The following is a 27,778-nucleotide window of genomic DNA, read 5'->3' on the forward strand; positions in this document are numbered from 1 at the left end:
ACCGCCTCGGTTACCGCCGGACTCGTATTACCATTCCGCCTCCCTGGTTCCCGGAATTACCAGGGCATTACCACCCCAGTGACCCGGGAATTCCGGAGGCAGAATGGTTTACATCCACATTCCCACAGGACTCAATGGGAATGGGGACCATGGAAACACCGGCACCATCTCGTGATAGTGCCGGTGTTTCCAGGTTCGCCTGCAGGCGGGCGGTGTTAAACCCGCCAGGTCAGACCTGGTGGGATTGACACCTCCGCCTGAAGGAGTCGTGATCACCCGGTATGGAAACAACGGTGGCGGTGGGTTTACCACCACCGTTGTTTCCATACCGGGTGAGTTGTAATGAGGCCCATTGACTGTTTTTCTGACAACAGACCTGTCCATCAAAGGCCATGGTCCCCCAGGACCAAATGGGTACTGATCACAATAATAGCTTGTATCGTAGTTACATTGACACTCGTATTTTGGTATTTGGAAAGTATGCATCCACTTGATACTCTACTGCCGACTGCAAGTTTATCTATCATGTCTCCACCATATGTGCATTCGCATACTCTTTGTTCTCGGGACCTCCGACATAGAGGGGTTATCATAACAACACCCTCTTGATGATTATGAACGCCACACAAGCCATTTTGAATAAGACAGACTGCTGTGTTGGCAAATGGTTCTGGGACCTGTTACGAACTCGGGGCTGGAAAATATTTGCAGTTCTGATGGTGATCCTTGGCATTGTACCGTTTTGTTGTTGTTGCATATAGTGACTTTCTGTCATTCTTTCCATGATAGGGTATAGCTGTGCACAAGTGGTTGGTAAACTAAAACCTAGGACACATATGCCGGGAAAAGTTACTAATGCCTTGGTAATGCAGGATGTCACCATGAAGGAATTCATGGCGATCAGTGGTTATGAGGATAGCGATTCAGGATGTTCTGAGGATGATACATGCTCTTAGGTTGATGCTAATGTTTGAATAATGCACTTGGCTTAGGCCAAAAGGAGGATTTGTGAAAATGTATTTTCTATAATACCGCCTGATAGTAAATGTTGGTTTTAGCACATTCGCATTACACTGTAATATCGCATTGAATTAACCTGAAACAGGCTGACTACGCCGCCATTTTAAGTCGTCCACCATTTTGATCACCTTCTGCTTTCTGTTCCATGTTCAGAACTTGTGTTTTCGGATTCAACAGAGCAAGATGAACTTTGTGCTGCTTTATGGTGTTAACTTAGATAAGAATGTTTAAGCTGCTAAGGTGGATTGTTTATCCTGCACTGAAGAACCTTGAAGCTAAACAAAAGCTGTTCTAATCAGTAATTTAGATGCCCTCTGTCCCAATATTGCCTTTCCTGTTCACACAGTAAAGTAGAATAATGAATAGCCGAATGTGCTCCTCTGCAGAAATCCTTGTTTTCTCTCCTTGGAACTAAATGACTTTAAACTCAAGAACAAATGGTAGACAAATCTAAGCGAGTAAAATGAGGCATGCTACCTTGTTTCTTGTATTTGGAAAACATGTGAATTATTTGATCGAAAACAGCAAAATATGCAATTATGTTTAAATATGAATTAGTTATGTAGTTAGGTCACAAACCCTAGGTTATGTGTTATATGAAGAGGGGCTGGACGATGTGTCCAAGGCTGTGAAGAATTTGTATAAATATGTGTACTTGTGGAATGTTCGGTAGTCTCTCATCTCACGTTGTCTGCTTGCACACATTGTGGGGTGTTAATAAATACTATTGTAACTTTGACCTTGTGACTGGCGTATTTCTATTATGTGATAGTGAGCCTTGATATTATTAATCTTTCAGTAGGAGCTTTCAAAAACCAATATCGTCCTTACTCTCCGTCCTCAGGACTCCCCCCTTTGCCGACCACCAATTCAGCACTGCGTTAGCCATTAGATTAAAATCCCCCCCCAGGAGTGGGGCCCGTTCTATCCTGCCATACAACACCGCAAAAATCTGTCGTAAGAATCTCATCTGACCTATGTTGGGCGCGTACAGTGTGGCCAATGTGATCTGTACTCCCTCATCGAAACCCTTTATCCCCAAGAACCGTCTCCCGAACCCCCTCTTGAACTGGACTTCTGTCATTTGAAATGTTCTCCCCACTAAAATACCCACGTCCTATTTCTTGCAATCCTTGTGAGAAGCCAAGTAAATCCTGCTGATGTCTTTAACTTTTTTTGCATATTCCGCCCCCTGCTTATAATGGGTCTCCAGCAGAAAGAGGACGCTGCTTACTGAACATGTTGCTACTTAACAAGCTCTTGTTCTGGGAGTTAAGCCCTTGTACATTGAACATGGCCACTCTCAACTCAGCTATAACCCTTCTTTATCTATCGCTGTGCATCCCTCCAGCCTCCCGGTAGGTACCCTTCCCTCCCCTTCTGCATTAGCCACTGCATGAGGTCCGCTTCCCATACCCCCTCCTTGGTATTCCCCCACTTTAACTCCCCACCGCCTTTCCCCTACTTGAGGCATTCGACCTGGGTTCCCTCCACACTCTTGCAAACTGTCTGTGCCCCACTGCACTGCTCCTGCCTCGCAAGAGGGTTCTGCTGCATCTCCGCCCGGTGGTATACACTGCTCTCTGCACTGTCCAGTTCCCACTGCTTTCCACCACGACGTTACCTCTTTTCAATAAGCCTCCACCATGTTAATCAGCTCCTCCCCTGTCATCCAGCCTTGGGTCCTCAGCCCAACACCTCAGCCCCAGCAGAAGACTATGGCTGTCCTCCCAGCTGGCTTCACAACGTCGCCCCACTGTCGCACTCGAGACCTCCACCATCCACTGGTCTCTGTGCATGGGTGCTGGTAGTTCACCGTTGCCTCACCCACCTGGATTCCTGCGATGATCACTCATTGGCTGGTCCCCTTCGGTGCTCCTGAAGATGACAGCTATATCGAGGATGCCATCCCCACTGCAGCTCCTGCCTCATCCGGGGCTCCCATGTGGCCTCTGCGTTGCTGGTGGTTTTATTTCCCTGGGTCGCCCGGATCTCCCGCTTTAACTTCATGGAGCGGGTCCGGTCACCGACAGCGGGGTTGACTCTGGCCAATGCTGTGCTCTCCCTGCTACGACTTTACTCCGTGGACGAGACCGCCAGTCGGCCAGTGGAACACAGCCCCGGGAGGATAGTTCCTTGACCCCTAACTGATACTGTGGTGGCGGGCAGCTTCCCCGACCGGGGGAGTTGGTCAACTCCTGTCAGGTTTGGTTCCGCCACAACCGCAAGGAAGCATGGCCACGAACCAACGGCTCCGCTCCTCTCCCACCCAGCCGCTTACAACACTCCTGGTGCAGGCCTCAGTTACCCAGACTCCAGGTCACCGATTTGCAGGGTGCCAGCCGTTCAGCCCCGGCACCCTTGCAGCAGCACTACTTGTAATGCTCGGGAACCCTACTTTAAGGGGGACCCGAATGCTCCAACTATGTTAAAGCTCCACAAATCACCAGGGCAGGGGACGGAGCTCTGTGCTTCGGAAGCCATTTTGCCTGCACCCGCTTGCGGCCTCCATGGATAGAACATTTTGATTGTCATGACCACTGGGATTGCTCTAGGAAAACACCAAACCATAATTTTTCTGTCCGCTGTGCCATAATAGAAGGGGAAAATGTATATGAAAATCAGGCTTTATTGCTGCTGTTAAACAACAGCAATATGTTCCTAGTTCACCAGTTCCAGCATTCTTCTTTCTCAATATAAAACTATGCTAGTAATCTTCCTTGGTATTTAAAGTATGACACTGACGTAAAAGGTACAATTTGTAAAACCTTTATTGAATTCTCGGGGTTTGGAAAACATTCTACTTTGCCCTATAGCTAAGATGGGAGTAGTCTCTACCATCAAATAATAAAGAAAACACAGTCCTAGTCAGTCTCTGTCAAATCAAAATGGACATACTAACAAAACCTAATGACTGACCTATCTCTTGTACCAAATTGTGCAAAGGGCAATATGTATGCAAAGAAAAAACAGTGCTAGAATATAAAGAATCAAAGTGGCTGAGTCAGCTCTCCTCCCCACGTTTGTCAGCACGGAGTAAGATGGTCCCAGTAGACAGGATGATACTCTCTGGCTCAGGTTCTCAAAACAAAGCAGTTCAAAGCGTGGATCGTGGTCTGTCTGGCCTTCTACGTTAAAGTCACTTTTCGAGTGTTCCAAAAGTTCTTTCACAGTTCAACAAAAAGGTTTCACCGTTCAACCAAATTTTCACATAGGCCTCCCTCGATTGGGCTCGGACCTCTCACTCACAGCACTTGTGGGGGTTCCCTTCCCCAAGCTTTATTCTCCTTTCGTTAGGGGTTCTCTGCCACTAACTTATCACACTTAACTTCCGGTCTCCCTCAGTCGGGCTTTGACCTTTTCCTGATGTCAGAGAGTTTCGAATGTGTGAGGCTTTTACTATAGACATCCATAGGACCACTTCGACTTTCCCTTCAACTCGCACTTGTGTTATTTGCCCGAGTGTTTCTTGGCCTTTGTAGTAAAATCTCATAAGCGCAAGAGTTCAATTTTCACTCACTACTTCGCCTTTTGCCGGGGTCAATCTTGATCATCACGCTCTTTAAAGTTCATCCACTTATTGTTTTATAATAAAACATTTCACCTTTCGCAGAGACATTCGAGTGGGCTACTTCCTTTCGCCGGACCACTCTGCTACTCATCATCACTGGCTTCACAGTTATCAGTCATTTCAAATTCACCACAGGTCTCCCTTTCTTCGCGTCTCATCCACACACGTGCCGCCTTCAATTGTGCGATATACTTTCGCAACCACTCTTCCCTTAACACACACCGATTTTTCATGTCGCTCGGCAATTCACCAGCCGTGTACATTCCTTTCTTGTCTTTGTCTTTTAATTCACGAGTCAAGGTTATTACCACAGGCTGGGCCTCGCCTCCCCAACTCTGTCGTTCATCCGAGAGGGTCGTAGGTGCTTTCGAAACACACGGCAGTCTTCCTGTCTGGAATTGGGCCTTCTCCATAACAACCTCCTGCAGGGAGCTCCTGGGTTTCTTTACCCTTGATTCTCATCCCTCGATCTGTCGCTCTGCTCCAGTAGGTTTGCCTTCGCCCCGGAAGTTCTGCTGCTTCTCGTGTTCCACCTTGCTCAGAGTGTGGCTCTGTTCCACCTTTTATCCATGTGGGGAGATGGGGAGAGCTAAGGGGTATCAGATGTAGGTGATTAAAATCAAGTGCCTCACTTTGCCTGACCCGAATAGCGGGACATGTCAATGGGATGCTTAAGGGTTAGCCTTGTTACTCTGTCACCCTCTTCCTCGGCCCAGTGTTTGTGTGGAAAAGAGGTTTGTGGGATGAGACATCAGAGATTCCTATGAAACAGGACGGGTCATGGGTGCAGGAAAGGGGCGAACATCACGTTTCACCATCCTCACCGCTCTCCCCGAAGACTCCTCACCCTGGTGATCCTCCCGCAAAGGCCACGGCTGTGCCCTGACCACCTGAGAGAGATCGATCCCTGGGGAATAGTAGATGAGACACCCTTTGGTTTCTCACACACTTCATTACTACACAATGACAGAATACTCCCAGTTCTACAAGGTTCCAGTATATAACTTGCACAAGCCCCATTTTACACTTTTCAGCGTCTTCCGCACCACAAGCTGGTTTAATGCGTTAAATCTTTATCAAGAGTTTGTAAAGGATTCGAAAACACTCAGCAGTCACAATGGCCTTCGTACAGTGTTTCTTAATGAAGCTCATTTTTATATTAAACAAATAAATAGGAACTAGGCCTTTTCAATGGGATCCCGCTCCCATTGCTATTGTGCCATTTTTTCCTGACAATATTGAATGCATATTTTGTAGATCTATGCTCTGTTCTAGGTATCACATGCAGACTTTCATGGACTGTGCTCTGTTTGCATTGTCTCTGCAGCTCTATTTACTTTTTTTTTACTTCTTCCTTATCCTTCTATTTCCCTTAATTCTTTCTTCAGCCCTTCTTTGTGCTTCTTGGCTACCATGCTGCTCCAAGGTTGTGCTGTCCCCCTAAGAATGTTTGATTGATCCTTTATGGTCATCCATGCTCCTAATGTTCCCTTGAGAATCTTTGACTGTTCTGATTATGGCCTGAAGTGGCTTGCAATCTCTGATGCTTGTTCTTGTGTTTCTCCCCTGGCAGTGTGCTCCTACTGCAGCTTCGGCGATCTCTATATGTTGTGGAAGCGCATTGGGCGATTTGAAGAAGAGCCTGTGCGCCAGTTTGCAGCTGAGCTGGTTTCTGTGCTGAGTATGTATCTGATCTGTTTTACACACACATTTGTTTGTTTTTTTGCACGTCCCTTTACTGGGGCATCTTTTAGCGCAACTACCATTCAAGCGAAAGTGCCTGCAAATACTACTGTTAAGCAGCCGTGGCCTTGCCTGGTCCAACAGGCCAGTGTTGTCCGTTTTTTTGAATATCCTACAATTCATCAGTGCAGTTGCCCTGTTTGATAAAACAAGATAACCTTAATAGTTTGAGCATTCAATCTTTGGAATCCCCCTGCAACTGACATGATACAATAATGGTGCTCAGTGGTGTACCTGGTTGCTCTTTAATAACTCTGAGTTAGCGTCTGTATGGTCTGTGGGTTATCTCGGAGGCACCCCGCGTCTGCAATAATAATGTGCTCTTTGGCCTTTGTTTGATATACCTTCTGGGAGCCCCGAGTCTGGTGCTAGCGGCGTCTTTGGGTGAGCTTTGTGCCAGCTTGAGTCTGCGGTTGATGCCTTTTCTGGCCATGAGTCAGTTCCGTGTTTGGGAATGATGGTTTATTCTTTAATTATCTTTTTTTATCAGCAATATGCTCACCAGTTAACCCTTCGTCCTAGGTTACCTCCATGACTTGGGGATTGTGCACCGTGATGTGAAGGTAGGTGGTATATGAAGTTAGAGAGAGTTATGTGGATGGAGGGTGGGATGTAACAGAAGAAGGGATGTGGAGGCAAGAATTGGGTGTAGAGTTAGTGGGTGAAGCGATAGGGCGGTGAGGAGGAATGTTGAGTGAAGAATTGGTTGTGAATTTAAAGGATGTAGAGATGGAAAGGAGAATGTTACAGAAGGAGGGATGTAGAGGGAAGAGCGTCCATCTAGGAGGTGTGGAGATTGCAGCAGATGTGAAGGGAGTGAAGGGATGTTGAGCTAAAAAAGATGGTAGTGTCCTGGCAGGTGGAGACAGTGAAATGTGGAGACATGAGAAATCTCATGCTAGGAATAATGTGATGGTAAATGGAATGGAATCTGGAGTAGGTGTGAATATCTGGCAGTAGAAGAGGGGTGTTAAAGTAGTAGTAGGTAAGGATGGAGAAAGGGGATGTTGAAGAGAAGAATATGAAGGTAAGAAGGAGAAATATATTTGTTCCAAAACAGATGTGGCTTTGACAGTAGGGAGCCTGAATTACGGTGGTATAGAGGCTGGATGGTGTGACAAATCGAGGGTATTCGTCCCTTCTACCCAAGGGGGGGCTCCCTTTTTGAGGCTGTGGAGGTGAACCTGCCCTGCACTGGCAGAGACTCCCCTTAGGGGACAAGGACTCCCATTCCTGTGAGGAATTCCCAAGACCATCCATGTTAGCAGCAACCTGCAATGAAGAATACTGTAAGAGCTGGGTGTTTGGCTGAAGGCAATACTAAAACAACCTATCCTGCAAGAGAAAAAGAATCTGTCTCTTTTAAGTAGGGACGTATATTTAACTGAGACGAGTAGAGTGACAAGAGTGAGAGAGAATCAGAAGCAGAGAAAGCCCCCTGACAGCATCACACTTTGGAGAGGCTGAGAGAGAGAGTACTGTAAGGAGGGGAAGCTCCCTGACATCATGTTTGGGAGAGGTGGAGCAGAGGAGAATTGCGGAGCCCACGACTTTTAAGAAAGCATAGAAAGCCAGTGGGAAATGCTTGAGGCCCAGCATTTGCAAGAACGGAGAAGCCATTGCAAAGCAGCAATAGGTAATCCTAAATTCAGTGGTGCTGTGGCCAGGACATCTCGGTGGGCAGAGGGCCGGATGAACTGCAGCAAACCTATCTCTTTGGGGAGTGTATGAAGCTCCTGAGTGCCCGCACCCATATCCAGCAGCAGTGAGACAGAAGACTGAGAACGGGAAGCTGGCGATACCGAGGAGCAATCAAGCAGACGTCGAAGAAGAGGCCCTGAGCATGTGCAGAAGAGGGAAACAGACAAGGTATCGAATATAAGCTTGTTTAATTTCGAACTGTGAAATTACAAAAAAGAGATTAACGCATAAGCCTGAAAGAGAAGTAATTCAATATTGGACCTGAATACCAGTGAAAGAGGGCAACAAGCCCCATGGACTAAAAAGTAAAGAACTGAGAAAACCAGAGATAGCATTCTGTGATTATGAATGGGACACAAAAATATCTAAATATCTTCTGAACATAATAACAGAAGAGTTAATCCGAGTGAAAAACACCAAGAGAGAGGAAAGGTCAAACTGGAACAAGGTATACCCAAATTAAGGAAGCAATGGTTACCAAACTCAGAAAGGCCTACAAGGTTAGATCAGAGTGGAAGAGAGTGTATGAAGGAAAACTGTCAAAATCCTGTACCTAAAGAGGGAATAAAACCTAAGGATATTGTGAAGGAAAAGCAAGAGCTTATGAAGGAGGTATCAAGAGACTATTCAAAGAGACCATACTAAGGACACCTTGGAAAAAAGAAGAGCCATTTCCATAAGATGCAACCAGGAGAAGAGAGGCATACTATTGGTATTATTTAAGTTAGTTAATATAGTGGCAGGGTCAGTTTGAGTTAATTTTGACAGTGGACATATTCATTTGGGACTTCCTAATGACCAATAAGCACCTTCAGTGTATTTAGATAGGCAGGAATACCCTCTACAAGCAGGGAAAGCTAGGCCCCTTCCTTATAATTTTATTAAACATCAGACAAAATGTCCTTAACGTGTGCCGACTTCTCCTTCTAACCCGCCACAATGTCAAATCAGAGCTGTCATAATAGGTAGGGGTTTGGGAGGTGAAAGTGGAGATGAAGATGGGGGCAGAAGCTGAAGTAAAGAATGGATGGGGATTTGTGAGAGCTGTGGACGCAATCTGTATTTAGTGATTTAGGGATAGAGCTCTGCGCCACATAGGTTTAAGAACAGTTACAGGCGCATAGACAATTTGTGGTAGGATAATATCTTTGTGTTCTCTTTTCCTTTTCAGATGGAGAACATACTGCTGGATGAGAGAGGTAAGTGATGATGCACACAAGCAAGGCAGAGTGCCTTTCAGTGTCCACAGATCAGCAATGTCCTGGACATACAATATACAACCCAGTGTAGTGTGGCCTAGTTGTATCCGAATTGTACTTATTTTCTCAATATGTAAACAGATGGTATGTATTTATATATGCGGTTATGGAATGCTATGCTATGGTGCTCTGTTATACAAAGTTATGTTAGTCAACAATGTTAAGCCTTGTTGTTAGGTATAAGAAAGTGACTATGGGAGAAATGTTTTTTGTCTTCCTAATTTTCCTGAAAATTACCATACAATCCCTGGAAACAATAGAAACATAATGTTTTCTCAAACTTTGGATGGTGTTGTACAGATTTACGGGGAGTTATGGCTGGCAACAGATCCATCTCATGGGGATAGTGCTACAACCATGGGGGAAGTGAGGAAATCCAAGCTGTAGGTTAGAAGCAGCCCATGGGTGGACCCAGAGATAGGTTCCTCTCAGTGACCATACAGTAGTGATAAAGTAAGTATGTGAGCTCAATTGCCGGATATAACATGCTGCATAGTTTAACATCAGAGTAGTTCCAAAAAACAGATGGGCCCAAACCTGGTTTCTTAGCACACTTTTTAAGTCCATAACCAAATTACTATAACCCTTGGTGTATATTCCTATTAGGTCAGGGCATGAAGTTAGTAGGTGGCATGCAGATTTGATATCTTTGTTACAGATGCAACAGAGTCTTTCGTCGTATGGAGTATTCATCCAGCCTCCACACCTTTCCAAAGTGGGCAATCGGCCGAACCAAATCCTCATAATGAAGCGTTGCTCTCTGGTATCCCGCAGTTTAGTGATATAATCAAAGGGGATTTCCCTTGGAAATCCTTGAGTAGTATACATTTAATATGAAGATTTAGTATACAAATGGGCAAGACTATTGATTCTATCCCATTCAATAGCTTTTTATTTATCTGCTTTATGCCCAGCCCTATGTTGGCTGTAGACTCAGCTATGAACCCTATGTTTATATGGAATTTTCTTATATCCGTTAGGAATTTTTCCAATACCCTACTAGGGACTTCCAAATCCAGCTCTTTTCTAAAGAGACCAAATATGACATTGCTCTTTTCACTTAGTTCAAGGATTTGTACATATTATATACTAAGTCAGATTTTACAACGGGTCAACATAGTTGTAAGTCCCAGTTCATTGCAATGGACCTCGACTGGTGTACATGGGGAAAATGCCAAGAATGTTACGCCAGAGCTTACCTTCTAATACCATAAGCCAATCAAGTTTGTTATATTGGAATATGTCTAAACCATAAAGTGCACCAGGAACAATACATACATTAAAGATTTTAAGAAGTCCTTCCTTCGACAACCCACCATTGTAAAATATGAAGGATTTGGTTGCATGAAAAGTTTGTCACCTTGTTTACAATATCGATGGCCATCAGTTTAAAGTTATATGTATCATAGATCAGCAGGCAAAGGTGCACGTCACGATTTACGGTTTCAATGGTAGTTCCATCAATTTTCCACACAAAATGTTTCAATCTAATATCTATCATACCATTGATAACCATAACTATCTTTTTTCCCAGATTAATATGTAATCCATTTTGCTTTGAATAGTCATGAAGAGCCTTCAGACTTTGTTGTAGCCCTATGGGAGTACGTTCTAGAACGACTGTATTATCCGCAAAGGACAATCAACTAATGGATTGATCGCCTATTTTGGTGGCATGGCGGGGAAATGTCCGCAATTATTTAATTAATCATCTAGAGCTGATGCATATAAATTGAGGAGTACAGGGTCAGGGTACATCTCTGCTTAAGGCCGTAATTTGTAGGGATGGGATCCCCCATTTCACTGTGTAGGTTTACTCTTACCTGGACAGTTGTTTCAGAATATAATTCCATTATAAAATGTAGTGTAGTAGGGTCCATTCCCCAACACTGTAATTTCTGCCATAGCCTATTTCTATCTACAGTGTCGAATGCTTTGGTGTGATCTATGAAACAAACATATAAGGTTTTTTCTTTTTTGGACTGTGCTGATCAAATTAGATCTGTTAAACACCATAGGTTAGCTAATGTGTTCATTCCCTGTTTAAATCCCATTTGTTGTTTTTTCAATATATTATTGATACAAATCCAATTATTAATTATTTTTAAGACAAACTACCAAAAAGATTTTAGATAGGGAATCGACCATTGCCAATAGGCGATCATTTTTGGGTTGTGAACTAGGCCCCTTTTTGTGAACTGGTACAATAATTGATTTTTTGCAGGAAATTGGTATGTATCCTGTGCTTAGTATTTGGGTTAAAGATGTTTTCTATAACTATAGAACATCCACTGGGAATCGCTTTGTATAGTATAATCGCCACTTTGTCCGGTCTCTAGAACCTTTCAGCTTATTTATACATAATTCTATTTCTTCTGCGTCAATTGAAACCCATCACCTAAATATAGTTGGTTTGATCTTATATTGGTTACCTTGGAAGGTGTACTATGAAAATATAATTCTATTACATATTTTTCCCTAATTTGGTTGATATCATTTTTGTTTACAAGTACCGAAGTATGTCGATTGTAAATTGTCCAAAATCTACAAGAATCAGTATGGCGCAATGCATTATACATTAATTGCCACTTAGCTGAGGATATAGATTGCTTATGCGGTTGAATCCAGTTTCTATAGTCTGTCTTTAGTTTAGTTAAAGCCATTTTGGTAACGTTATTAGGGAATTCTTTTTTTCTTAATAATAGACACATTGCTTCTGAATCCTTCTTTTTCAATGCTATTGCCATATCATCGATAGTTTCAGGTCTGGTTCTATCATGGTTACTTTTTTTTGTATTTTAGCAGATCGCATCGAAAATAATTCCGATTTGGTCATAATATTCACCAAGGTCCTATTTACCAGTTTGAGAGAAGTAAGTTATTGGGCCTCATTACAGGTCAGGCAGTCCGGAAATAACAGTGCCGGTAAACCCGCCGCCACTGTTAATTCCAGACCGCCCGATCGCAACACCTGCAGGCGGGAGGTGATGTTCAGGCCAGGTCTGACCTGGCTGGTTTAACACTGCCCGCCTGCAGGCGGGCGTGGAAACACCAGCACCATCACGAGATGGTGCCAGTGTTTCCACTTCCCCATTCCCCTTGAGTCCTCTGGGACTCAAGGGGAATAGGGATTTACCGAATTCCGCCTCCGGAATTCCCGGGACACCAGGGTCGTAATGCCCTGATATTTTTGGGAGTCACGGAGGCAGAATGGTAATACGAGTCCGGCGGTAACCAGGCGGTTTTACCGCCTCGGTTACCGCTGGACTCGTAATGAGGCCCATTATCTTTTTAGCTTCTCTATTAAATTTATCTATATTTTTATTTGACAAAATGATGCGATTGGCAGCATTGTAAATATGCCAAGGTCTCAACCAAAAAAGCCGATATTTTCAATTGACTCGCACTATCGTCACTGAGAGTATTCATGATGAGATCAACATTTTCAATGTTTTTAAAAAAGTCCTCCTGGATCAGAACATAATTAATCCAAGAGTAATATTGGCCATTAGTCCATGTAAATGACCTTGGATTGTTCAGGTTGGTGTCTAAGTACATTTGTAGAATATTCCGGCTGGAAATAGTCTTCCCATGTATTAGTATTTCCATGGCTATAGGCCTCATCGAGTTCTATATTTAAAATCACAACTTCATGTACATTTTTCTTAAAACAAACACAACTGTCCTTTTCTGAGTTTGATGGTCTGAAGGAATACCTTTGGAAGTTGAGGTTGCCCATTACAAGGAATGTGTCTCCTGGATTAATTAGTAACCATTCACTCAAGATTTGTTCCACATAGGAGATCATTTTCATAGTCATCCTATTTCCCGGAGGATTATATACATTAATCAATAACATATTGCCCAAGGGTACTTTAGATTTGCATATGCCCAAGGGTACTTCAGATTTGATGGTTATTATTCCAACTAGGGAGAACAAAAGAATTCCAAATTATGGAAAGCTGCGCCCCCTGCACACTTTCTAGAAGGCAGTAAGCCTAAATGAGTTAATCAAAGTTTTAATACAAAATGAATGTCTCTTATGATTCAAAATTCAAATTAGCAGTGATTCATAAAGAAATTCAATAGATCGTTTTCTTTAGAGAATAAAATGTTGTTCTCCTTTTTATTGTTTTTTTCTGTTGGCCCAACGCGTTTCGAGATTCATATTCTCTTCATCAGCGGCTTAGGTTTCACATAAATTTTCACGAGCATCTATAAAGAACATATATGAAAAGCAAATTAATCAGATGTCTTACTAATTTTCAGAAAAATAACACATTTTTATCCCAATAAAGTTTTTTTTAAAAACACAAATAATTACGATCAATAGCTTTTTTCTTTATAGTCAAAAAGACTAATCTGAGATAGACAACATGTCCCTTCTGTCCTTGGATGCCTGATGGTACTTAGATGTGAGTAATCTTGAAATCAGACATTTATAGGCATGAAAAAAAGGGTTTTATAATCCCAGTCTTGGCTGGGTTTTGTTAACAAAATGGCGGCTTGCGCTATACATAGACAGCAACACTTCACTCTAATAAGATGTGGTGTATAAAACTACCTAGCCATAAGCTATTATGGATATCTAGTGTGTGAAACTACCTAACTATTAGATTTTTGGAAGAAAAAATCAAAAATCAAAGAAGAACTCACCCTTCTTCTAAGGGTCTGAAGAAGAAGCTTTGCAACAGGGGGGGTTAAGGTTCCCAAGTTGTTTCATTTTAGAAGTGACATCATAACCATCATGTTGGCATATTTATATAAAGCTGACTCCAATCTCCTAGGGGAGGATGTGTGCATTAGAAGCAGAAAAACAGGTGAAAATGGGTATAGAGAGGTTGCCCATGCTTAAGAACTTACTTGTTGGGAGGTTCGGGCTTGATCAGCAGCAGAGATGCGGCCAGGAAGCACAGCTTTCCGACCGCATCTGCCGCGGCTTCGATTATATATGGAAATAGGGTCGTATGACGTCACTTGCGCATTTGCGAGCAGCGTCCATGACAATGACATCACTTGCGCGAGCAGCGCCACGATCGAGGTAAGTATTATAAATACAGAAGAATAGGTTATAAATCACCCAAGTGGCAATTATTCAAAAGATAATGTTGTAGTATCAGGATAAAAGTGGTTGACATTCACAGTAGCTAATACCCACGCATTCATGAGTGACGTACATACTAGTGACGTCACTTGCGTGCTTCCGAATTTGTAAGGGATAAAATTAAGTAATGAGCCGGCTTAGCATGTGCTTTATTGTTAAACAAGAGATGGGGGATGAATGGCAAGTAAGAAAGGTGAAAGCCAAAGTACTCTGGAAGGAAAACCAGAATACAGTTAAAGGTATGTAGCATGTTGTTCCATAAGATGAACATGTTGATCAATTAAAAGGCATTTCCATAGGTTACGCTCGAAGGCAGAATAACAGTACAAAAAGAAAAAATAGTTCTATTGGAAGAACAAAGTGTGATTGTCGAAAGAGATGGGTAGCCTGCCAGTCCGGAAGAGGCTAGTATATCCTGACTATACTGAGTCGAAGTAAAGAGGTCTGTGAGTTGGTCTAGGTTGAGTTCTAGTAGTAGAGATTTATAAAGAGCATAAGTGTTGCTGTAAGATTTGAGTCATGGAATCAAGTCCACATTTTTGTTACATAGCAGGGTAGTCATATTCAATAATCGTCTATCCCAAAACAGATGGGTGTACAATCTTGTAGAGATTTCAACAGGTGTTTCAAACAACCATGTAAGGGTTACATTTACACAAATTAGAACTTTTACATAGGAATCATAAGAACATAGAGAAAAAGAACAGGTGGTGATAAATGGCACTTAAATGTCCTCATAAAATGTGAGTGTATGGCTACAAGAATGGTCCTAAGTAATATTCTTCATTTAGACCCAGAGGGGTCATCGCATCCAGTTTGTTAATCCAAAATAGTTCCCTTTGCGCAAGCAGTTTGGGTAAGTTACCTTCCCGGCTGAATGGACATATGGCTTCCAGTATTGCTAGTCTCATTTGGGAAACATTATGTCTCATATCTCGAAAGTGTCTGAATACAGGTGAGTTAATATTTTCTGTCCTGATACATGATTTGTGTTCCATCCATCTGTCTTTGGCGCTTCTGTTTGTCTTCTCAACATAATATTTACTGCAGGGGCAGCGTATCGCATAAATAACATTTTTCGTATCACATGTCGCAAAGTTCTTTAAAAAAATCTTTTTGTCTGTCTGTGGATGGCAGATATGGTCGCCTTTAATCAGATTGTTAAAATGTTGACAATGTAAGCAGGCAAAAGTGCCAGCTTTTGGTTTGCTTAGTGTCCTCTGCGATGTTGGTTTCATTCTTTCAGCTCTGATTAGTTGGTCTCTGAAGTTCTTTCCACGTTTATAAGCCATCATTGGTGGATCTGGAAATAGATGTGATAGAGTGTTGACAGATTTGATTAATTCCCAATTTTTGTGAATAATTCTTTTTATTTGGAAACTCTGGCCTGAGTATTTGAGTGTGTGTATTAGATTTGTGTCTTCAGTCTTATGATGACCTTGTAGGAGTGCATTTCTGTCCTGAGCTTCAGTCCATGTGATAGCTTTGTTGATGGTTTCTGGAGGAAATCCTCTATCTAGAAATTTATTCTCATGGTGTCATATTCATCCTGTAATGTATTGGTCTCTGAGGTTATCCTTTTAACTCGTAAGAGCTGGCTGTAGGGTAGGTTGTCTTTCAAGTATTTCAGGTGATGGCTCGCATGATGTAGGCAGCTATTGACATCCGTGGGTTTTTGGAAGATTTTTGTTTTGATATTTGGGCCAGTGGCCAGTGCCAGTTTACCCATAATACCCTCCAGATCATTATTTTGAGTACTTTCTTGACCCTTTGTCACCCATTCTCCTCTTGCTGATTTCATATTTGGGCATAGTTCCTGTATGCGCTGAAAGTCATAGCCTGCGCTAAGAATGTCATCACCATTGTCCATTACAAGTTCTACTATTATTGGCGAAACAAAATGTACAATGGCCCAGTTTGCATCATTATTACTAAATGGAAGTTCTATCTATAAAAGATCTTTGGTTGAGATAAGATGTAATTTTGAGATGCTGTGCAGTATCTCTAGAACACGTTTACGACTTAAAAGTGCACCATTATCAAAAGCTAGCACTTCATGTATTCTAATTTTATAACATGCCACACTTTGAAATGAAGCTTCTGGCATTTTGGACTCTGCTGCGGCATTGTCGGGGTAACGTGGTGCAACCTTCGCTTTCTCCGATGGTAAATTCGGTCTCTCATTGGATAGCCAAGCATTTAACATTCCCTTTTGAGCCATTTCTGTAATTTGATTTTGGGTAGGACCAGGAGTATCCACAGACAGAATTTGGAATCGATTCTATGTATCCGTTAATACAGGCTATTGTGTTTCCTTAACTAAATGCAAGTCTGGCGGAGATTCCAATGTACGCTCATTCTTGGTTCCTCCTGTTTTATTTTTATTAACACGCTGACGTCTAAGTTCAGCTCTTCTCTGTTTTTTAGATTGCCTTCTTGAAGGGCCCTCCTTGGTTGATGGAATCTGTTCAAGGCTATTCACCACCAGGCTATTCTCTTCTTCAACAACCACAGTTCCATTCTTAACTACAAGCGGTTTTCCCTTTATCTCCGTTGTGACGCAAGCATACTGGATTCAGATTGCATTGTTTCTTCCAAGTCCTCAGTGCGACTAACCCAGTTAACAATCTCACTTCCTTCAGACGTTCTTAAATCATTTGTTCATTTGCTTAAATCATGTGGTTGTGCTGTCAATACCACATTTACCAACTTAGTGAGACCTAATTTTAATATCTGATAGTCTCTGTATTAGTTGTTACATGCAACAACGGTCTACCACTCCTGGAGGCTCTATGGCTTTTCAAAACAGTTCTCTGATTCTAGATGGAAGGCTTGCCGGCGTCCCCCTTCGAAGGCCCCCTTATAAGGCTTGATTCCTGTCTGGGGCTATCTCGGGCTCTCCGGCAGCCCGGCGCCAATCCTTGCCACACCTATTGTCTTTGACTGATGCACCTCTTTATTCTTCACATCGCCGCAGGGTCCCACTGCTGCGGGTGCCTAAGGTAAGAAGGTCTGTTCCCCCTCCCTCTATTCACACCCCTATCACTGCTCTTCATGTCAGACTCTACTTACTGCTTCCTGTCACTGACTTTGTATCGCGACACAGCAAACGTCCTGAATTCCGTCTACTCCCAAATCAACAGTCTCTCTTCCTCACCTCGCTGATCATATGTGTTCCCTGATCATTTGGTCTATTGTACTCGTATTACAAGCGATGCATTCCCCCCACTGGAGTGTGACTGCTGTCTATATGCCTGATAGCCTTGCGGTTTATTCCACCCTTCCTGCCCCACCGCTCCCCCCTTTCCCTCTCATACCTTGTCTTCCTTTGTTGTAGCCCACAATACTATAGGTGCAGCTATGCCAGCTCTGCCGTAACCTGATCTGTCTGACCACCTGCACATGTCATCAGCCTCGGCTCCATGAGATTTGGCTATGCCATCTTGCGCCCGCCATACACCAATCCATTTTGTAACTTGTTTTTCTCACTTTGCACCCTAAGACTGTTCTCCATGCATTTGTTGTAACTAGCGCCTTGATGCCTGAGGGTTTGCCGCTGCACTTGCTTTTAACCTATGTGTAACTACCGGATTTGTCACTTGCATTTAATCTACTTGCAACTACCGGATCCAACACTTTTGCAGCCTGCGCTGCTCCTGCTTTTAACCTATGTGTAACTACCGGATTTGTCACTTGCATTTTACCTACTTGCAACTACCGAATTCGACACATTGCAGCCTGCAATGCTCCTTCCTTTAACCTATGTGTAACTACCGGATTTGACACTTGCATTTAACCTACTTGCAACTACCGAATTCGACACTTTGCAGCCTGCAATGCTCCTGCCTTTAACCTATGTGTAACTACCGGATTTGACACTTGCATTTAACCTACTTGCAACTACCCAATTCGACACTTTGCAGCCTGCAATGCTCCTGCCTTTAACCTATGTGTAACTACCGGATTTGACACTTGCATTTAACCTACTTGCAACTACCAGATTTGACAACTTGCAGCCTGTGCTGCTCTTGCATTTAACCTACTTGCAACTCCCAGATTTGACACCTTGCAGCCTGTGCTGCTCTTGCATTTAACCTACTTGCAACTACCGGATTCGATACTCTGCAGCTTGCACTGCACCAGCATTTAACCTACATGTAACTACTGGATTTGGCTCACATTGTACCTGTAATCCTGAATGTAACACGTTCACTTGTACTTCGGCCATAGCCCCCATACCATGAGGTGCAGCTATGCCATAACTGTAACCCAAGCACTAAGAGTAACATGTATGTAACAGCGCCCTGATGCCGAAGGGTTTGGTGTGCTTTATAAATGTTTAAATAAATAAATAAAAATAAAATAGAGAGAATAGCTTTCAGCATGGTCAGTGCTTTGGCATCTAGAGGGTTTTCATCAATGGAAGAATCCATTGTGATAGCAAAAGAGGAAGTATCGTATACGGGCGAGGTTGCATATAGACCTTCTGATATTCGTACCAAATGAGGAGATTCTGATATATTAGATGAGTTTGTAAGAGCAATACCAATTATATTTTTGGATGGAATCAAACTTGGCATATTAGTTGCATGAAAATGTTTGCCTGTCAGTCTAGGAAAACTAAACACCCCTACAGCGGAAAGAAATACATGATAATTGGTTGGCCGAAGACCAACCGCCTCATTTAAGGTATATAAAATATATTTGCTCATTACTTATTACGTAGCTATTTGTTCAACTAGAGTGCGGCCATTTTAAGATAACCAGAATCACCATTTTGTTTTCTCTATGTTTCTCTTTAACATCACCTCTTTGCCTCATGTAAAACTGCTTTGCTGTAGATATTATTCCGCTTCAAGGGTCCAAGGTTATTAAAGACATGTTGAAACATTGCGCGAAGAGCCAGACAGAAAGGCCCATTTTCCTACTTCATATATCCTTGGAAGCAGGGAGCAAGGCATTCTCATCAGTACACGAATGCCAGCGAGTCTCCCTAAAAGAATAGCAATGTACGAAACTATTAGTAAAAGGGTTGAATTATGTTCTCTTTTACGGCCCCCCTTTCATGGGCCCCGCGAGGCCCGGAGAGCAAGTTGACCTCCAGAGCGCGAATAGAAACCAGGAGATAGCAAAACCTGGAATGTGCCATTCCCCTACGCGCAGCTTGTCCATGAAAACAGAAGCGCTGTGTTCTATTAAATAAAGAATGGTGTCTGCAAATTTGAGATTGCAAACTGTTGCTAAATGTAGCGGCCTGAGGTGTCAAATTCGTCACTATGGTCAATCATCGTTTCTGATTCAAAGAGAATGAAGTTAGGGGCGGCATCAAATGTGTCATTGCTGATTGTAAGAGGCTCATTTTGTATATATGTAACTGATGTACGATGTTCGCTCTCTTGCATCCCCCGAGGTCTGTCAGACACACATCGAGGGGGTGTGGGACCATTTGGCCAACAGAGACTATTTGTTTTGCAATAAACCCTAGATTTTGAGAATACATCCTCGTGTCTAGCGTATCAGTTCGTGTGTGGGGATTGTGCCTTGTTTCCACATTCGAGGGTCCCTCAGGAGCACCTTCAAGATGGCGCCCGAATAGGGACCCTCCCCCACTTGTTTCATCGTGTACGTTGCAAATTGATGAAGGCAACAAGAACGGCGGGGACGGGAGCGATCGAGCTGGGATCAAGAGGTGTCCGGGGCACCCTGCGAAAGTGATGAGACTCGTTTGCAGATCTGCACACAGCTGATCCCTGATCGACGTGCCTGGCCAGCGAACAAGGGGACAAGGGTCCCGAAACGAGGCAGAGCCGAGATCCGTAGACACGATGTCATTGGTTGCGTCAGTATACGGACGAATTGTGTCTTGAAAAGACAAATTGACTAATCAGGTGAGTCGTGCCCCGATTCGCAAGTGACCCTGATATTGGTTGAGAGTTGATTTTGTAAAATCAAACACCCAGAGTAAGTTTGATTAGCCAAGGGTAAGGTTAAAACATGCCTGGGGTATTGTCCACCTTAGCAGGTTTTTCCCGCTGCGGCGAACAATCTTTGTAAACTGGCCAGGTTGCGCCTCAGGGGGGAACGCCGGTTTATGATATTTCTGTGAAGTATGGTGTGGGAGCGATAATGTTTTGCGAGATTTGGCATAAGCAAACCAGAAAGCAGGAGGATCTTCAGTGGCCGAGAAATGGGAGTTTTGAGATGGACCGGATAGATAACCTGGAAAAGGTTCTGATAAACAGAAAGGCACGCCCTGTGGCACTTGATATCCTTAGGGACTGGAGGAGGGAAGCTATGCTCCTATTTAGAAGTAGAGAGAAACATGCGCGCAGGCATAAGTCAAAAGCAGAGAAAGCGGAGGAAAAGGAGGAGGAGTGGAGCAATAGTTTGAGAAAAGCAAATAGACGTGACCAGTTGAATATTGAAAAAATATATCCACAAAGAGAGTTACATTCATCAGATGAATTAATAAACAAAATACTAACCGAGACAAAACAAGGCCAGAGAAGTGAAACTAAGAAGACCACGTCAGTAGCCGCCACCGAACCCCCCTCATATTGCTCAGCCAGTCACAAATCCAATACAATCGCAGGCAGCGTTAGTAATTGTACCGCCCTCTAGTCAGCCAGCCCCGAGTGTTTCGCAACCATCACAGCCCCAGCAGATCTCTCCCATGCCCACTGCCCCTTCCACACCTTCTGCTCAAGGGGGTATTCCTGTTCCGACTGCGCCCCCCCATCAGCGAATTAGAACAAAGCGAGTGTGTGAGAGTGACCCGCAGCGCGATTAGCAAGGAGAGAAAGCGTGAGCTGCAAGAGCAAGCGGAAATGTACATAGATGAGAATGATGGGACGGCCACGTTAGCGTCAATACATGACTTCAGGAAGAGCAACGAAAAACAGGTATTGTTGGAATGCATGGGGGAATATTTGTCGGCGCAACGGAAAAAGTTAGTTGGGAATTTACCACCTCAGCGATTGTTGGATTTGAATGCATTGGCCCGTTGTAGAGGGAGAGATGAGGAAATAGAAGAGCATGTGAAGCGACTGTTTGAATTAAAGAATGAACTAGATGAAGAATATTCTGAAATACTTGCCACACCAGGGTACAGGAGAAAAGATATTGAGAGAAGTAGGAAGAAAGCGACAGGGTTTTATATGCAGAAATCCTTGCCACCACCGGGACAGATAGGTGATAGGCAAAGACTGCGAGTGTGTATGCGGGAAACAATGAGATGGATGTCAAGCCCAAGGATTTCTGTGGGTGAAATAAATGAGATATGTAATAAGTATCCTTTGCAAATAAGAAAAGAAGCCCTGCGAAAAATAGTGAGAGTGTTACTCCAGCAGGTAGCAGGACATAACAGGGAAGGGGAAATGTGCAGAGCAGGGGCAATTTAAATATGCATGGAGGGCCTTTGAGTTTAAACCAATGTGCGTATTGTAGAGAGGAAGGACACTGGCGGGCACAATGTCTACACTTGCAAAATAGAGGCGGATATGGTCAGAGAAGACAGCACAGTGGGCATCCAGGAAAAAATGGCCATAATAGAAACTATATGCAGCGACACCAGAATACTCAAAGGAATGGTGCACAAAATCAGGGCCAAGCGCCGGATCAAAATGCTTTTACTCAAAAAATCATCAGGCCAAACAAAGTGGAAACGTAGGAAGAGGCGGGAATATTTTTGATACCCAGACAGGTGCATACTATAGTAATAGTAGTGACTACACCTCGGATGATGTGTTGTTACCCCAATAGGGCGGCCCAGGACAGGGGTCGGAACCAGTATCTATTCCCGTGAATCAGAAAGGACCCTACGTAGAAATGAAAGTCGGGAATGAAGAGCATAGATTCCTCGTAGATACGGGGGCACAGAAGTGCTCGATAAACCATCATCTGGTTCCGGATATACCTCTGTCAGGGCGACAAAATATCTCTGTAGGGTTCGCAGGCACCCCAGTAATAAATCCCGAGTCCAAATCAGTAGCAGTGACAATAGGGCTTTTTACTGAATATTGTCCATTTCTTTTGACAGAGAATTGTGGGGAAAATCTCGTAGGGTTGAATCTATTGAAAAAGCTAAGCGCGGTTATTCACTGCACATCAGATGGGGTATTTTTGACTATTCCTCCTCAGAGTGGGCCGACTTCAGAATTTGTGACGAAACCTTTAACAGGGGAATTGAGTGAGGTGCCAACTTGTATTTGGGCCATGAATGACAATGATGTGGGATGCTTGAAAATAGAGCCAGTGAAAATTGTTTTGAAAGAAGGAGTGACGTTACCACGTATTCCACATTATTAAATTTCAGCAGAAGGGGAGAAAGGATTGAAAAGTACTGTTTCTGATTTGGTAAAATTGGGAGTGATTGAAGAAATTACAGGCAGTGTATGTAACCGCCCCATTCTTCCGGTGTACAAGAAAGATGTCACTACGATATTGACAATGATCCCCGCATCGGCAGAATACTTTAGTGTTATCGATTTGAAGAACGCTTTCTTTAGCATTCCAGTACACAAAGAAAGCAGGTATTTATTCGCTTTCACTTTAGGAGGACGATCATTCACATTCACACGCATTCCACAAGGCTATACTGAAAGTCTGAGCATATACAGTAGAGCATTGAAAGAACAGCTAGACATGTTAGAATTACCGGCAGACTGTGTGTTGTTGCAATACATTGACGATTTGTTAATCGCTGCAGACACGGAAGAGATTTGTAAGAAAGGTACTGTCTCACTATTGACCCATCTAGCTGCGCATGGCCATAAAGCAAGCTTAAAGAAATTCCAGTACTGTCAGAAGGAAGTGGCTTATTTGGGTTACTTACTTTCAAAGAAAGGGAGAAGATTGACACCACAGAGGATAGAGAGCATTTCTGGTATGCCTATTCCACAGACGCAGAAGAAAGTCAGAGCTATAATTGGCATGGCTTCATATTGCCGCCAATGGATTGTGAACTTCGCCTTAATTGTAAAACCGATGGTGGAATTGACAAAAAAGGATGCATTGATGCCTTTGCAGTGGGATGAAGAATGTCAGAAAGCATTTGACTCGCTAAAAACCATTCAAGTTCTGCTCCAGTTTCGGGCACGCCGAATTATGAAAAGGTTTTTAGGCTGTTTGTGCATGAGAACGAAGGATGCGTGTTGTCTGTCCTAACACAGGAACAAGGTGGAAGAAATAGGGCGTGCAGCTATTTTTCTTCCGCGCTTGACCCTGTAGCGCGTACTACCACGATGTTTGCGAGCTGTTGCAGTGGCTGCTGCGTCAGTGAAACAAACAGAAGGGATGGTATTGGGGCATACTTTAATTTTAATGGTGCCACATGCCATAGATGTTCTACTCAATAGAACGCAGACGCAACACCTCACCTCTGCTAGATTGACTAGATATGAAATTGTATTGTTCGCCTCCCACATCCAAATTATGAGGTGCAGCGCTTCGAATCCAGCAGAATTAATGCCAATGCCCGGGGAAAACATTGATGAGACTGAATCACCTCCCCATGATTGCTTAATGGTTACTGAGGAAGAAACGAAAGGAAGAATTGATCTACGTGAAACGCCACTAAAAGAACCAGATGGAGAACTGTTTTGTGACGGTTCCTGCTTTAAATTACCTGACGGCACTTCAACTGCCGCATACGCTATCATCATGTCAAAAAGCTTTGTGGAGAGTAAAAGAATCCCATACAACTCTGCCCAAGCAGCAGAGATAATTGCATTAACAAGGGCATGTGAAATTTCAGAGAACTTGAGCGTTAATATTTACACGGATAGCCAGTACGCCTTTGGCGTGGTTCATGACTTCGGCTGACTGTGGGCCAAGAGAGGTTTTCTAACATCACATGGGGCTAGAATCCAACATGGCCCTTTGATCATACGATTACTGTCTGCACTTACGTGTCCAAAGCGTCTGGCGATAGTGAAATGCGAGGCGCATAAAAAAGGTGACATGCAAGTGGGAGAAGGAAACGCATTTGCAGACAGAATTGCGAAACAAACTGCCACTGATTTGAATACAAAAATGTTAACAGTACAATCGGAGGAAGTGCCCTGCATGATAGAAAATGGAACTGTAACTGTTAAGAGATGCAGGCGGAAGCTACCGCCGACGAAATAAAGGGATGGGCTGAAGGCTCTGCAGAACTAGACTTGGAGGGTTGTTGGGTGGACAAGAAGAGCGGGAATTGGATGTTGCCAAATGCTTATGTAAATGCGATGGTTACAATCGCTCACAGTCCCACCCACATCTGTGTGAAGAAAAAAGTCCAACATTTAGCCACAGTCTGGAAAAATCCACTCATAAAAAAGAATGCCGAAAGGCTGGTACAAAACTGCATAACGTGTCTACAGCACAAAGTGGGGAAGGGAACAGTAACTCCAACAGGAAGTTTCGGCCCTCCCTCTATGCCATTCAAAGTGATCCACTTTGACTTCATAGAAATGGAGAGATGCCAAAACCTGAAGTATGTACTGGTGATCATATGTGCATTCAGCAAATGGGTGGAAGCGTATCCATTAAAAGACTGCACAGCCATGAAAACGGCGAAAGTAATGCTAAGAGTATTTCTCTCGCTTTGGCCTGCCCCGTGTCATATGGTCGGACAATGGTCCGCATTTTGTAGGTGCAGTGATACTGCAGATTTGTGCAGGGTTACAGATTGACAAGCGATTCCATTGTTCCAGACATTCCATGAGTGCCGGACTTATTGAGCGTCACAACGGCATCCTAAAATCCAAAATAAGTAAGATCTGCGCAGGCAGCAAGCTAAGTTGGGTAGATGCATTGCCAATAGCGTTACTGTGTATGCGAACATCAGTGCAAGCGAGAACTGGGCTCTCCCCACACAAAATCATAATGGGGAGACCCACGAATGTGTGGTGTGCACCCCAGCCGAAGAGAATGAGAGAGAGGTAGAATACCCTGTACTCAGCATTTATTGTAATTTGTTAGTAAGGTTAGCAGGTGCAGGAGGCATTACCGGTGCGGTACACTGGCCCAGGACATGCATTGGAGCCAGGAACCTGGGTGCTGATTAGAAATTATGAGCGAAAGACATCACTGGCACCCAGGTGGCGTGGGCCCTATCAGATCCTCTTGACCACGCAGACAGCGATACGCGCGGATGGAAGAAAGGCGTGGATACATGCCACGCACGCCAAAAAAGTCCCACCGCCATTTGACACTTTGATTGATCGGGACAAAGACCAGAAAGAGGCAGCAGCGGTTCCGGAAACGAAAAATGAAATTGCCAGTTCTTTGCTACAGAAACTGCCTGATCCTGAAACAAAGCCTGGTGAGATTGCCATAAGAGAGGAAGGGCAAAGGGCGCCCCAACGTTGTCCAGCAGATTCTGCATCACTGCTGGCCGGCATCAAGCATACACCTCTGTTGCGCCCACCATCCTCTGTTGCGCCGCAGCCTGCATTATCGCCTGGGCACTCATCATCTGCCATCGTGCCCCAGGCTGAGTACATGCATGAGATCGGGAGTGCACCCGCACTATTTACTGATCACACGATACTGGGAGCAAATCGGTATAACCTGCGGAGCAGAAAGAAGGAGTGATCACATCTACATTCTTCTTATGATTCCATTGCCTCTGTTCCCATTCTTGGATGAAGTGGGAACCGGAGGCCTAGAGGAGGATAGTGTGAGGGTTGTGCAAGCCAGACAGCCTACCAAACGCACCTCCTCGGTGTTAAAAGTGATAAATCCATGTGTCCGGAACCCGAGTCGACAAGCGGGGCGCACATGGTACAAAGGCAACTGCTCTGAAACTCTAGAGCAACATGCAAATGCACAGGAATTTTATCAAACAGATAAGCAATCCAGGCTGAACGAGAACTCGCATGGAAGAACTGTAGACATTTATCGAACTCTCTGACATCCCAACAAGCGCATCGACAGGAGATATTCACGACAAACACAGCGAGAGCAGAACGACGAGAGAAGATGCCGGAGCCAGCCAACGTCTCCTTCTGCACCAATGCTGATAGTGAGTTAAACTCAGTACATAGAAAGGTGAAAAAAGGACATGGTCGAACAAATTGTATGCTGGGTTTAACAATAATAATGTGAATAATGAGTATATTATCCCCAATATTGACCATATCAGTATTATGGTACCTGGAGGAAGTGCATCCTCTTGAGGTACTCTTGCCTATTGTGAACATTTTCACGACAGAAAGCCCAGTCCATGTGATTTCCTATACCTTGTCCCCAATGGAAGAGACATAGGGAAGGATATGGGAACAACACATTACTATTGATAATGAACATGACACACTCAATACTAAGAAAGAACAACTGTTGGGTCTGTGCTCACCTGCCGCAGCATGGTGGAAAGGGAATAGAATGGTATGTACAGCCTTTGCCATTGACTTCTGCATGTTATGCTTCCCTGAGTGCTCTATATTATGGGAAATGGAACGAAACTGAAACCGGTCAATTAGACAAGACAAACATGAATGAGTTTGAGGAAGTGATTATGAAACCGGTGGGTTGCTCTATATTCCATAAAGCACGGTTGATTACACCAGCAATAATGCCACAAGATAGATTGTCTGTGCCTTATAAATCATCTGTGATCACGTTTCACTTTAGACCAGAGGGTAATAAGGATGCGGAACCCCCTTCATATACAGTGAATTATAACCCTCATTCTGTCCCATTCTGTTTAAAGAAAAAGGGTTCTTTCCAGGTAGGAACATTTACCAGATGGAGGAACATAGCATTCCTTGATAAAGAAGTGGAACCAATATATGTGGGAGATCCTGTGTACTTTATATGTGGAGAAAAAGCATATCCCTTGTTACCTAGGAACTGGGGAGGCACTTGTTATTTAGGCTTTCTGTTTCCTGGGGTGTTTCTCTCGAACACAGCAGACATAGCCAAATGAACGAGGTCACGACCTCGCCGGAATGTTGAGGGAGGGTTGATTGCAGAAGATATAGCAAAATCATTCATACCATTTTGGGGCCAGGCGATAAACTCTTATAACATAGACGACTGTCTAGAATATTGGAAGAACCAATAAATGGAACCACCGACATATTATATAATATGACTCTTGAAGAAAAGGGAATTAGATTGATGTCACTGCAAAACAGAATGGCCCTTGATATAATCTTAGTTGATCGCGGCGGTGTTTGCAAAATCGTGGGATAAGCGTGTTGCGTATTTGTAAGTGATTCCTCCCCCACGATTTTCGAAGCGATAAGGAAATTGCATGTATTAAGCTCTGACATTCACCCTCCTGAGAGTGGTTGGAAATTAAACATAAGCTCCTGGTTCTAGGAAGTGTTACGGTCCTGGGGATGGAAGCTATTCGCAATCTTAGTAGCAATCCTGGGAATATTCGTGACATGT

General features: G+C 43.7%; 1 protein-coding gene across 1 annotated transcript in view; it reads left to right on the forward strand.

Annotated features, from left to right (window-relative positions):
* The window catches only part of RSKR (ribosomal protein S6 kinase related), a 296,387-nt gene that overhangs the window by 159,688 nt on the left and 108,921 nt on the right, over nucleotides 1-27,778 (forward strand). Inside the window, exons 6-8 of the mRNA XM_069615335.1 lie at nucleotides 6,165-6,272; nucleotides 6,857-6,897; nucleotides 9,207-9,234. Of these exons, the coding sequence (XP_069471436.1) occupies nucleotides 6,165-6,272; nucleotides 6,857-6,897; nucleotides 9,207-9,234 (177 nt within the window). The remainder of the gene's footprint in view (nucleotides 1-6,164; nucleotides 6,273-6,856; nucleotides 6,898-9,206; nucleotides 9,235-27,778) is intronic.

The sequence above is a fragment of the Ambystoma mexicanum genome, chromosome 9 (genome assembly GCF_040938575.1).
Source record: "Ambystoma mexicanum isolate Mex_15411 chromosome 9, UKY_AmexF1_1, whole genome shotgun sequence".
Taxonomy (NCBI): Eukaryota; Metazoa; Chordata; class Amphibia; order Caudata; family Ambystomatidae; genus Ambystoma; species Ambystoma mexicanum.